The sequence below is a fragment of the Pongo pygmaeus genome, chromosome 5, assembly GCF_028885625.2.
Source record: "Pongo pygmaeus isolate AG05252 chromosome 5, NHGRI_mPonPyg2-v2.0_pri, whole genome shotgun sequence".
NCBI lineage: Eukaryota > Metazoa > Chordata > Mammalia > Primates > Hominidae > Pongo > Pongo pygmaeus.
The window spans coordinates 116,175,202-116,187,427 of record NC_072378.2 but is presented as its reverse complement, the minus strand read 5'-3'; the positions used below and the strand labels follow the sequence as shown (position 1 = coordinate 116,187,427).

Below are 12,226 nucleotides of genomic sequence, written 5' to 3'. Positions count from 1 at the left end.
GATCAACGGCTCACGGCAGCCTGGACCTCCTGGGTTCAGGCAATCCTCCCACCTCAGTCTCTCCAGTAGCTGGAAATACAGGCACGTGCCACCTCACCTGGCTAATTATTTTTTATTTTTTGCAGAGTTGGGGTTTTGTCATGTTGCCCAGGCTGGTCTCCAACTCCTAGACTCAAGCAATCCGCCCACCTCAGCCTCCCAAAGTGCTAGGATTACAGATGTGCCACCACACCTGCCTGGCCTGATTTTAAACTGAACAATTTAAAGTGGTTTAGGATATTTGTTTGTTTTGTTATCTAAATGAGGAAGACAAAGGAAGCTTTGGGGAGTTGAAAGTCCTAACTCAGGAAGAGAATTCTCAGTAAGAGTCTTAGGAATGCCAAACTAAATGACAGAAAACCAATCATCCTAATTCAGACTTACTCAAAATGTGATGATTCCTCCTTTTCTCTTATAGTTCTTAAAGGATAGTAAACCAAACCTTTTTCTTAAAGATGTAAATTTTAGAAACAGTTCTTACTAACCTCTGAAACTATTATGACAAACTTAAACTATACGAAAATATCCAAATTAGTCACATAAGCTCTTAGCTTATTTTCACATTTAATTAGGCAAATCTAAACTTGTTTAAAGTAGAAAACACTTTAATTCATTAAATACAAAACTTTTAATATAGAAGGCATTTGTCCTTTGACTCAATCTCACATTTCACATTCTATCTTCTTAGAAGAGAAAGCATTACAGTTTTATCAGTAACAATTAGAACCACAGGAAATGTACAGACTTAAAAAAAAAAAAAAAGAACTTACCAGAAATCCCAATCCTCTGGGGTCACATTGAGCAATTCCTTATCATACCCTTTCTCCTTAACCAGGAACTGGGCAAAGCTATTATAAATGAGCTGCAAATAAGGGGAAGAAAAACAGATTAAATATAACACCCACTATTCATTCTTAAGGTCACAGACCTAAAACCCTAATGGAATTGCTGATGGGGGCAGGTAGGAGGAAGGAAATATCTGTAATTGTGAAGTTCTGCAGTTTAATTCTCCTTCACAAGCAATTTATCATCCCCTGCATGCCCCAGGTAGCTGTCCCATTCAAAATTATACCGTCAGCATACAATTATACAACCAAAGACAATTATTAACCCTACTCCTGAATTCTAATGGGTTGGAGATCATAATTTAAGACTTGACAAAGCTTTTTAAACTTATTTAATACATCACTAAGATGATAAAGATGATGACCACTCTATCCATCCTTGGTCCATTCTGGCCAGAAAGCCCCCATGTCAGGGAAATATATATGGGGACCAGGAAGGTGATCTAAACAAGTCATGATGCCTCTATCAGATACAGGTAATCACTCTTGTTTCTCCACACACACATACACAAAAACCATTAAAAAAAAAAAAAATCTAAAGACAAAGGACAAAGAAAGCCTCTGGAAGCAAGTACAATAATTACAATAATAAATACTCTGTTGATTGCTGACAGATCTTATTTCTCAACAACAAAAAATGCTAGGTTTTTGAGTAAAATATCTGGTTTTTAAGTGCTGGCTAATTTTAAAAGAACTGTACATACCAAACAAAAAGTGCACAAAAGGTAGATGGCCCAACTTTATTCTACCTCAAAGTGTTCTTTGGCCAGTGTTGGGTACACTTGAGCCTGAGCAGAACAGTGGTCTGAGTCAACCTGCACCGTGTCCAAAAGGACACACTGAACAATCTGACCCTTCTTCTACAGATATTAACCCACAACAGGTTTCGATAACATGTCATACTTTTAGTGAGAAGAGTGAGGCAGAGGAGAAGGGGAAATCTCTCCTGGGTAGTGAGGTTTACACTGATACTTAGATGCAGCAGTTCGCTGGGTGAATGCAGAGGGAATGGGGGGCAACTCAGGTTCAGAAACTGGGGGGCCTGCACACAGCTGGAGTAGGGGTGTCGGGGTCTGAGTGTCAGGATATAAGCATGGAGAAAGCAAAGGCTCCTTGTCAAATGTCAAATCGAGTTGCTCCCTGTCATAAAGCTAATTAAAATCACTACACATGTACTTCCATCCAGTGCAATGCGACCTTATCCAGGTCAACTGTTAATTGAACCACATTATGTTAACACTATATACCAACAGTTCTCAACCCTGGTGGTGATTCAGAACCATAGGTGACACTTCTTAAAACTACCCAGAGCTTCCAAGCATACAGGGTAGAGAGGGCCCTCTCTGAAGCACAGAGAACACTGAAAACCACTGACCTGCATGTTTTACAGATTTTTATTCAATCATTAAAAGGAAAAAAGCAATAAAAAATACAGAGTCACTCTGTGATACAAAGTACTATGGACAATAAAAAGTCCACATCATGATCCTGCTTATAAGAAACCAGTGCTGCAAGGCTAACAGATGTAAAATGCTTAGAGCAGAGCCTGGCACACCAGCAAATCCAATTTAAGTATTTGCTATTATTATGTTGTATGTTGCTAAAAACAAAACAAAACAAAACAAAAAAACAGAAAACAAAAACACTGCCCTGACGGGTAGCGCTCGCCCATCTCCACAGTGTAAATATTTCCACCATGGCCTGATTCAAGCCACCAACAGCAGTTTACCTGCTTGCATGATTCCTGAATAGTTAACAACTGGCTTTCACAAGCCCCTAAGAGCGAGCTATTGTACACTTTAGATTTGCCTCTGGTTGAGGCACTTTTGAGTTTCTCCAGTTATTCAAGTGATTAGTCTAAGATATGGGCATGTGCTTCTAAAACACACAAATTCTCCTGGAAGAAAGGAGCCCTTTCCATCAGAGATGCCAACAGGGACAGCAACAGCTGTGATCCTTACCTTGTGGAAGAGATTTTTCTGTAACAGGAGAGAAGGGGGCCAATGGACAGGGAAGAGAAGCAGAGAAAAGCAGTGTGAAGAAAAGCAGGGGCATCTGTACTCTGAAACCCCTGGTCTAGGCAGAAGGCTTCTTGCAGTTTGTCCTTAGAGTATGCTGAGTCTCTCTAGAAGCCTTCATGGCACAGGACTCTCCATGACATTCCTCTCCCAGCCTTAGCTGTCACCACCTCACACTCTCTCAGGACTAATAATAATACATATTCTACAGCAGTTGCCAATTGGTACCCTGTGGTCCATATGCAGCCTACAAATTATGTTTGGTTCCCACTTAAGGTTGCCAGATAAAATTTAAAAATGCCTAGGTAAATGTGACTTTCAAATAAAAAACAAATAATTTTTTTTTAGTATAAGCATGTCCTATGCAATATTTGGGATCCCACTCTCCCACTCACACATCTACGTTAACCGACTGGTATCAGACTTCTGAGTCTGCAACCTTAGGAGAAACCACGTGTCATCCTCTCTTCTAGAATGCCTTTCCTGAGGCCTCATGTGAGGGGGACACACGCAGTTCTGTGTTTGCACAACTCTGTGCAGTTGTTAAATGCCTACAAAACTGAAAGGAGAGGCACTCACAGCTGTCCATGATGCAGCCCCCACTGACTTCTCCACCATCTTCTCCTGCAACTTGCCACCTTTTGCTTGCACCCAGCAGTTCCTGGTGCTGTTGCTTACTTCAAGGTTCTGGCCTTTACTATAACTCCTCTGGGTGAAGCACTCCTCTCCACCTCCTCACCTGCCAGCTCCAGGCCTTTCCTCTGTGTTTTCGGGCACCATACAGACAGCAAGGCGGGAAGAAGCAGAAATCCACAGCTGGACTACCTTGCTCAGTTGCCCTGGATACACTTTCCTTCTGTGCCCCGTTGCTTGATGCTCTCTTTAACAGTGACTGTGGTGATAATATCTACCTCACGGGGACGTTGTAAGGATTAAATTCACTCATATAAGCAGCATGCTTATTAGAATCATGGCTGTATCATATTCTGTTATTAAAATACCTATTATTTATTCAGTCTATTTATTGAGCCCAGTATGTGCCCAGCACTAAGCTCGGCACACAGAACACACAAGAAACTGTCACAGATACTGATGGAGCCATCACGCTGGGCTCCAGGGGAAGTCCAACAAGTAAACAGGAAGTGTTAATATCATGCGGCATGTGCTATGAGGAATGAAGGGTTTTGTGGAAAAGTGAAGGTGGGCTTAGAGTGGAAGGGCAAACTTTAAGGGCCAAAAAGACTTCCTAAGGGGAACAATGTTTAAGATGAGGCCTGATGGGATGAAGAGCTTCTGTGCAGAGCAAAGAGGCCCTCCAGGCACTGTTGGCAGTGTGCAGCAAGACCCAGGTCATACTACCCACCACAGGGGACCAAGACTAACTCTTCAGCATTTTTGCCTACTGTGTAAGGCTGCCTGGAGGCCTGTGTGTTGATCTCTGTATCCTCAGCTCTAGCATGGTGCTCAGCACACTGTGGGACTTAAAAAAAAAAAGATTTCCACACCAAACATGATCCAAAATTCAATAGGTTACTGTTTTCAAGCTTTAAACATCACTTATTCTCCAGGTTTGCAGTAAAAAAACCTCTTGTCTTTGACAATATTATATTCTGAAATTTTATGATCACCTATGGACAACACTAGTTCTAACATGACAGTGGTTTAACAATATTCCCTCCAAATGAAGGTAACTAAAGAGGAGACACACAAAACTGTGAACCAGGAAGGATTCGAAAGACACAGAGGAAAGGAAAACATGTATCAAAGACCTAAGGGAAGCAGTGGCCAAAGAATCAAGCAGTAAAAAAGCCTTCTTAATTCTCAATGTGACTAAGGAAACCAGACCTGTAAGGTAAGAAAGCAGGAAAGTATAACAGCAGAAAAAGGACATTTAAAAAAAATTTAGCATCTGGGCACAGAAAACACACGAGAAATTCGGGCAGCCACTCTTTTTTGACCTTTAACGTGTACCTGAACTGGCGGGTGCAGGGGCATTACCACAATGGGGCACAGCCCTGGCTGATGTCTGCACCAGTGATCTAGAGTTCTACCCATAAACTGTGAGGTTTCCAAATGGTTTGGGTGGCAACCATAAAAGCAAACACTTCTTTGCCAAGGTACTATTCTAAGCATTATATATCTCTTACTCATTTAATCCTTGCAACAATCTTGTGAGGTAAATCCAATTATTAGCTCCATTTTACAGATGGAGAAACTGAGAAGCAGCACAGGTTAAGTAACTTCCTCGAAGTTACAGAGCTAGTAACAGTGGAGCTGGTGTCCTAATCTAGGCAGTCTGGCTGCGGAGTCCTCGCTTTCACCACTGTACTCATAACCAGCTCTTTTTCTGTATGGATGCTTAGATCTTGGACTAAAAAAATCTGGTAACTTTTCAAAATTAGTTTCCTTGGGAATTGGGAAACCAAAGGAATAGTGGAGGGAGGGCAATTAATTTGAGCGTACAGGTCTGGAAGCATGCATACTCCATGTCCCCCTCCCTCAGGGCACAGTGAGGACCCAAACTTTGCAGACTGTTGGTAGGACTGGAATGTATTCAAAGTGCACGGAGCACGTAGTCGATGCGCAATAAGTATTTATTTTCTTCTCTTGATAGAAGGTAAAATTAGGGCTAAGATCTTAATGACTTTTCAACTAGTGTTCCTTCCAATACACTACACTACATACTACGCATCTCTCCCAGATTGCAGTTTAAACACTGACGGGTGGTTGATCGTGCAAATAGAAAAATGCAGTCAAAAAAAATGCAAGTCCCCAATCAAGTGGCTGTGTCCACAATCAGCTGGTGTCCAGAAAGACATGCAGAGAAGTTCCATGACGTGGGATCTTCAAGGACAGCCCCAGTGCCCCTGACCCCGCCCTCCTCTGCCCTAGAAACCACCGATTCCCCAGCCCGATCTTGCGCAGTTTGCTCCTCCTTCGTTCTTCCCTATCCCTCTCAACATTAGCTAATGGCTGAACTAAATGTGCCGGTCCTCACGGCACCGGCGCGGTGCGGAGGCTGCACACTTCCGCCCCTTCTCGCCGCTGGAGGCCGCGCTCTGCGGAAAGGCTCGGCCGCCGCAGGCCCCCGGCAGCATCCGCCGCTGCCCACGCCTGGAGGAAACTCAAGCCCCAGCCGCCATGGAGGTTGAGCGCAGTGCGCCCCGGGGAGCCCGCGCCACTCACCGGGGCGCTCTCGGGCAGGTTGTAGCGACACAGAGTGTGGTCCAGGTCGAATCCGACCACGTCGCAGGCGGCCAGGGAGAAGTGCTGAGCCATGGCTGCGCGGGGAGCACCAGGGAGCGCCTCGGCCGGGAAGGGTGCAAGGAGCTGGCTGGCGGGACGCTGCGGGACAGGACCGGGCCGGACGCGGCGGGGCGGGGCTGCGGCTGCCAGGGCACCGGGCGCAGCAGCCTCTCCCGCCTCCCGCGCCCTGGAGCACCGCCCCTCGATACGCTTAGCCCCCGCCCCTCGCGCGGCCGGCGTCCTGCGCCGCCCGGAGTCAGGTAGTCAGCTCGCGTCCTCCTGGTACCCCAATGCCGGCGACTCCTGATCTGTCCCGTAAGCCTAGGAGCCCAGAAGGCAGTAGGGGTCCAGGAGCGGTGCCGCTGCTGCACAACTGAGACCTGTAGAAACGTAGCCCTTCCCGAGGGCTACCACAAAATTAACCGGGACTCTCCATCGCCTCAGGGCGCCTCGGAAACCAGGAGATCATGAGGTTAGACCTGACCTTTTACTCGTGTGTGCGTAATAGTAAGATCATGGAAAAAATTCATCCCCTAATATCCCTCTGACCCAGTTAGCCTACAGTTTGGAAGGTCTTTTCGCCCACGTGATCTTTGATAGTGGTTTAAACCAAAAACTTTGTATTCCTTGGTTTCCTAAGTGGTAAAATGGAAGAGAGACCTTTCACCATTTCATACCCTGGAGTGCGTTAGAAAATAAATGTATCAGACATCGTGAAGAACCATTTTGCAAGATGATACTGGTTATGGAAACCAATATTGGTTATTACTTGGTAATCCTATTTTGTTATTGTAATGAAGAATTTTCTATGAGAAGGCATCAGAAACTTCATAGAAATATATAGAGCATACTACAGAAAAAGAAAACTTGCAAACCGTGTTTAAGATTTATAGAGCACAAAATGTTTTGAGTGACATTTGCTTAATTCTCTCAAGAACTGTATAACTACTACCATTTTAGATGCAGAGAAAGTTAATCCATTACATACAATGTATGCCTTAGGGCATTTAATTCTCTTCCTGATTTCCAGATGTGAAGGACTAGCACTTTGAGATCTTTATTACATAGTGCCTCATTTTAAAAAGAAAATACAAATCTATTATGTTTATACTGCCTCAGTTTTCAATTTAAAGGAACAGTGTGTCTAATGGGACAAATCAATAGTCATGACATAATGAAAATATAATTGATTGAGAACTGCATTTAACCCTTTCAAATACTAATCCTTCTGAGGCTAATAGACCAACCAGAGGATTAATTTACTGCAATAGATAGTGCAATTGAGTAGGAGGACACTTATACCTAGTAGACCCATTTGAATAAAATTGATAACTTGTTCCATTATAACACTTAAAAGCCCCAAACAAATCTCTCTGGAATAGGAAAAGTAAAGAATCTTCAAGAAGATTGAGCTGTTCACTGATGAGTCCAACAACCATGTCTTCAATGTCTGTGAACCAAAAGAGAAAAGGCTGGATTGTTGGAGAGGCTGGAAAAAGCTTGTTGGCCCTGGAGTATTGAGCTTGGCATTCTTCTCTGCCCCTTGCAATAGAATGCTACCAAAGTCAAACTTCCAGGAACATGCCACATTGAAGGGCACACGTTTCCTTGGGGAATATCTTGTTTCATGTGGGAGTAGGTGCTTTAGGTACTTTAGGGACTTCCCTTAGTAATACAAATGTACTAGTACATTCATTGTAAGAGGGAAGAGTATAAAAGGATTGTATTTTGTTGACTTAGCAAAAACTTCTCCTTACAAAACCTCTTGAGTGTGCTGAATTGTGAACAGGAAATTGACTGGGGGTGAGGGGAGAGAGGGAACCAGGGCACTCTTAAAGAGAAAAAGACCCCTGTGTCGATAACCAAGTGGTCCTGGGACTGGATCTGGCTATTACATGCGCATCAACAATCTTATGTACTTGCTGATTAACAAATTATATATATTCTGCATGTTTACACAAACAGTTCTTGTGCTAGAGAGTCCACATCATTTAAACTTTGTGGGAGAATTTTGCAAATGATCCAATCCTAGAGGCTTGTACTCTTTCTTGAGCCCCACTCACCTTTCCTTTGTACCTCAAACCGCAGTCTGACTCTTCCAGAAATATAGGCGATGGTTCCCTTCTCTTCTCCCATTCCCTACATAACCCTGAGTTTAAATACAAACACTCAGTTTAATTGTTTCATAAGGCTTATTTTCAGATAAAGATATTTCATTTTCCCTGCACATTAAACTTTTATCACACTTACTGATAAAATGCCACAGCTCTTGTATTATCAACTACAAGTTCAGTCTTCTACTCAGATACCAATTAATTTCTGTTTCTTTGAGTATCATGGACTGAATTTTGTCCCCCACTCATTCATGTGTTGAAGACCTAACCCACAATGTGTCTATATTTGACATAAGGCCTTCAAGGAAGTAATTAATGTTAAATAAGGCCATAAGGGTGGAGCCCTAATCCAACAGGATTAGCATTCTTATAAGAAGAGGAAGGGGCACCAGAGTTTTCAAGCACAGAAGAAAGGCCATGTGAGAAGCCACAAAACCACAGCTGTCTGCCTGGCGTCGTGGCACACACCTGTAATCCCAGCACTTTGGGAGGCCAAGGTAGGCAGATCGCTTGAGGTAAGGAGTTCAAGACCAGCTTGGGCAACATAGTGAGACCCGTCTCTACAAAAAATATAAAAATTAGCAAGGTGTGGTGGCAGGCACCTATAGTCCTAGCTATTCTAGGGGCTGGGGTGGGAGGATCGCTCGAACTTGGGAGGCAGAGGTTGCAGTGGGCTGGAATCAGGCCATCACACTCCAGCCTGGGTGACAGATTGAGACCCTGTCTTTAAAAAAAAAAAAAAAGCTGTCTGTAAGCCAAGGAGAGTGGCTTCACCAGAAACCGACCCTGACAGCGCCTTGATCTTGGACTTTCAGCCTCCAGAACTGTGAGGAAATAATTTTTTGTTGTCTAAACCACCCATTGTGTGGTATTCTGTTAAGGCACGCTGAGCTGACTAAGGCAGTTAATAAGGATAATTGACTCAAATCAGTGTTGTGTTAAATGTAGGAAATATTTGCCATTTGAAAGATCTGTAAAGGACATGAATTTGGGTTTATGTTGTTTGTTGACTTCTTGAAGTTGGGTACTTTTGCTTATGTGTAACATTAATACCATGCTGTGAAGTTTTAGAGTTTTTTTGTTTTTAGTATTTCATGTACTGTTTTTCTGTATACTTGTGAGTTATGTAATAATTTAGAAATATTCAGAAACAGGAAGTTATATTACAGCTGATTTTCTAGAATTAAATTTCATTTTTACAATTGATCTGCTTTTAATTGAGGTGGTACTATAATTTAGCAATTTTAACCTTAGGTGTGACTTGTGATTAGCTAGCTTAAGCTTTAGACTCTATAATATCTCAATAACTGATCTTTTGTGAATTTATAATACTGTATTTTAACATCTATATTGTAAATATGATTTACCATACATTTTGGGGAAGGAGGGAACTGGCCTGGTTCTTTTTTCATTAGTTTAAAATATGCTTTTCTAAATATTCCTAATTAAACATTGTATGTTCAATTTTTTGTATAACCTAAGCCAATCTACATATCTTCTGTGGCACATATAATTTCTTTAAGGGGTAAGAAAAAAGTTCATTTACTAAATTGGAAAAAAATAGGAAAAATATAAATTTCTAAAAATAAAACTCTAAGGCACTTAAGTGTTAGACATTTAGCTACATAGAACCAAATACTTATTTGTAATATTATGCTGAGGCCTTTAGATGGCAGTAGTCTTGCATGAGGAATATTTTTAATTTTTTTTAGTAATCTTAAAATCTTTACATTTCTTAATAAAAAATACTTCATTTTCTACTCTCTTGATTTTCTGCTCTGCTCTTACCACAAGAAGAAGAAGCCTACTTAGAAATTTCACTGTGTTTTTTTTTTTGTGTGTGAATTTATTTTTGATGATGGAGAGGGAGGACGTAATGGGACAGAGTCCTTTTGTGTCCGGAGATGGTTCCTTCCGGTGGGTTCTTGGTCTCACTGACTTTAAGAATGAAGCCGCAGACCTTTGTGGTGAGTGTTACTGCTCTTAAAGGTGACATGGACCCAAAGAGTGAGCAGAAGCAAGACTTATTGTGAAGAGCGAAAGAACAAAGCTTCCACAGCATGGAAGGGACCCGAGTGGGTTGCCGCTGCTGGCTGGGGTGGACAGCTTTTATTCCCTTATTTGTCCCTGCACATGTCCTGCCAATTGGTCCATTTTACAGAGCGCTGATTGGTCCATTTTATAGAGTGCTGATTGGTCCATTTTACAGAGTGCTGATTGGTGCATTTACAATCCTTTAGCTAGACACAGAGTGCTGATTGGTGCGTTTTTACAGAGTGCTGATTGGTGCATTTGCAATCCTTTAGCTAGACACAGAGTGCTGATTGGTGTGTTTTTACAGAGTGCTGATTGGTGTGTTTACAATTCTTTAGCTAGACACAGAGCACTGATTGGTGTGTTTTTACAGAGTGCTGATTGGTGCATTCACAATCCTTTAGTTAGACACAGAGTGCTGATTGGTACATTTACAATCCTTTAGCTAGACACAAAAAATCTCCAAGTCCCCACTCGACCCACGAAGTACAGCTGGCTTCACCTCTCAATCTCCTCTCTAAACAGGACACCCCAACTGCTGTTGGGAATTGGGCGATGACCATTCTAGCTACTTCCTGTGGGATAGGGGCAAAGAAGGGGCCCTACAGTTGTAGTGTCCTCTAGAGGGGAACTCTTTAGGCCAGTCAAAGGGCCAGTGGGTTGCTCCAGGGGTCCTTGGTAGAAGTTGTTAGTTGAGCACATTTGTGGTTCCATTTGTAAGACCATCTGTAGCTTGATGGCCTTGATCCTAGAGGAAACACATTTGACAAGGAGGTTAAAAATAAAGGGCCTGAAGGCGAGTAATAGCAAGATGGCTGTCACGGGACCTAGAAAGGGGAGAAGTCATGTCACCCAATTCCAGAGGTTGTCATAAGAGTTTGAAAGGCATTGTCTGATTTCAGAAGCCTTTTCCTGTAAATGCCGGGCGGCATCTCATACTATCCCCAACTGGTTAGTGTAAAAGCAACACTCTTCCCCTAAGAAGCTGCAAAGTCCTCCTTTCTCAGCAGTGAAGAGGTCTAGGCCTTGGCGGTTTTGGAGAGTCACTGCTGCCAAAGAGTCTATTTGGGATTATAGTTACTATCCTTACTGGATAGATTTTGTTATTTCTTTCACACTGTCTGAGAAATCCTTTGAGAGTGTGTGGTAGTAGGATCATGAAGTAGATAAACCTGCTATTCTGCTTCCTGTAGCAGTGGCCATTTGTAACCCTGTAAGTGGGGGTATTAGTTGCATGGCCCTGCACTGATGGACTTGAGCTTTGAGGGGCACTGATAGGGTCTGATGTCCATAAGATTAGAAGTTAGGATAATACATGTTACACTGTTAACTTTTAGCAAACTTTACTTTTGTTGAAAACCTTGTAAGTTTGGGATTTTAATTTTTCTTTGCTATTAATAAAACCTCTTTCAGTCCGTATTAACTTAGAATTGATATAGATGGCTCCTTCCTGATTCTGTAAATACTTTAAGGTTTGGCTGAGTGCAGGCAACTCCCACGTTTGAGCAGACCAATTATTAGGCACTTTTCCTAACTCTGCTTCTACAAAGAGTTCCCTTATCACTTACTGAATACCCATTGTGGCTTTTTCCCTTAATCACCTGGGAGGAACCATCTATCGTCCTGTCCTGAAGGGAGTTCCTCCTAGGTCTGGTCGCACCTTTGGATGGTGATTAATTAAGATTTAGATCCCCTGTTAGGAAACCTGCTGGGTTAAGGATTTTTGATAGAAAGGCTACGGGTTTTCAGTGGCCTCAGTATTTTCGGCCTATGCCCTTGTTTACACTGACAACAAGGTGGTATTGGAGTGTTATAGGGTTATAGAGAAGACCTTCTATTATCAATTATAGGTTTTAAATTTACCCTGGATTTTAAAGGAATACGGTACACTGTTTTTTCTTTACTACTTCCATCTCTCTTTCTTTCTCTT

At 42.5% G+C, this 12,226-nt stretch overlaps 2 protein-coding genes across 6 annotated transcripts in view; one reads left to right on the top strand and one right to left on the bottom strand.

The window, feature by feature from the left end:
• NT5DC1 (5'-nucleotidase domain containing 1) overlaps nucleotides 1-6,351 on the bottom strand; it is a 138,806-nt gene extending 132,455 nt beyond the window's left edge. For 2 of the 4 annotated variants that reach the window (XM_054491776.2, XM_054491777.2), the window contains exons 1-2: nucleotides 6,089-6,351; nucleotides 810-901 (exon numbers count right to left, since the gene is read on the bottom strand). In XM_054491776.2, coding sequence (XP_054347751.2) covers nucleotides 810-901; nucleotides 6,089-6,181 — 185 coding nt within the window. In that variant the 5' untranslated portion in view covers nucleotides 6,182-6,351. The remainder of the gene's footprint in view (nucleotides 1-809; nucleotides 902-6,088) is intronic. The other 2 variants (XM_063666521.1, XM_063666520.1) reach the window with 2 other exon arrangements.
• A 12-nt stretch (nucleotides 6,352-6,363) lies between these two features.
• The window catches only part of FRK (fyn related Src family tyrosine kinase), a 167,319-nt gene continuing 161,456 nt past the window's right edge, over nucleotides 6,364-12,226 (top strand). For both annotated transcript variants that reach the window (XM_054491775.2, XM_054491772.2), the window contains exon 1: nucleotides 6,364-6,620. In XM_054491775.2, coding sequence (XP_054347750.1) covers nucleotides 6,616-6,620 — 5 coding nt within the window. In that variant the 5' untranslated portion in view covers nucleotides 6,364-6,615. The remainder of the gene's footprint in view (nucleotides 6,621-12,226) is intronic.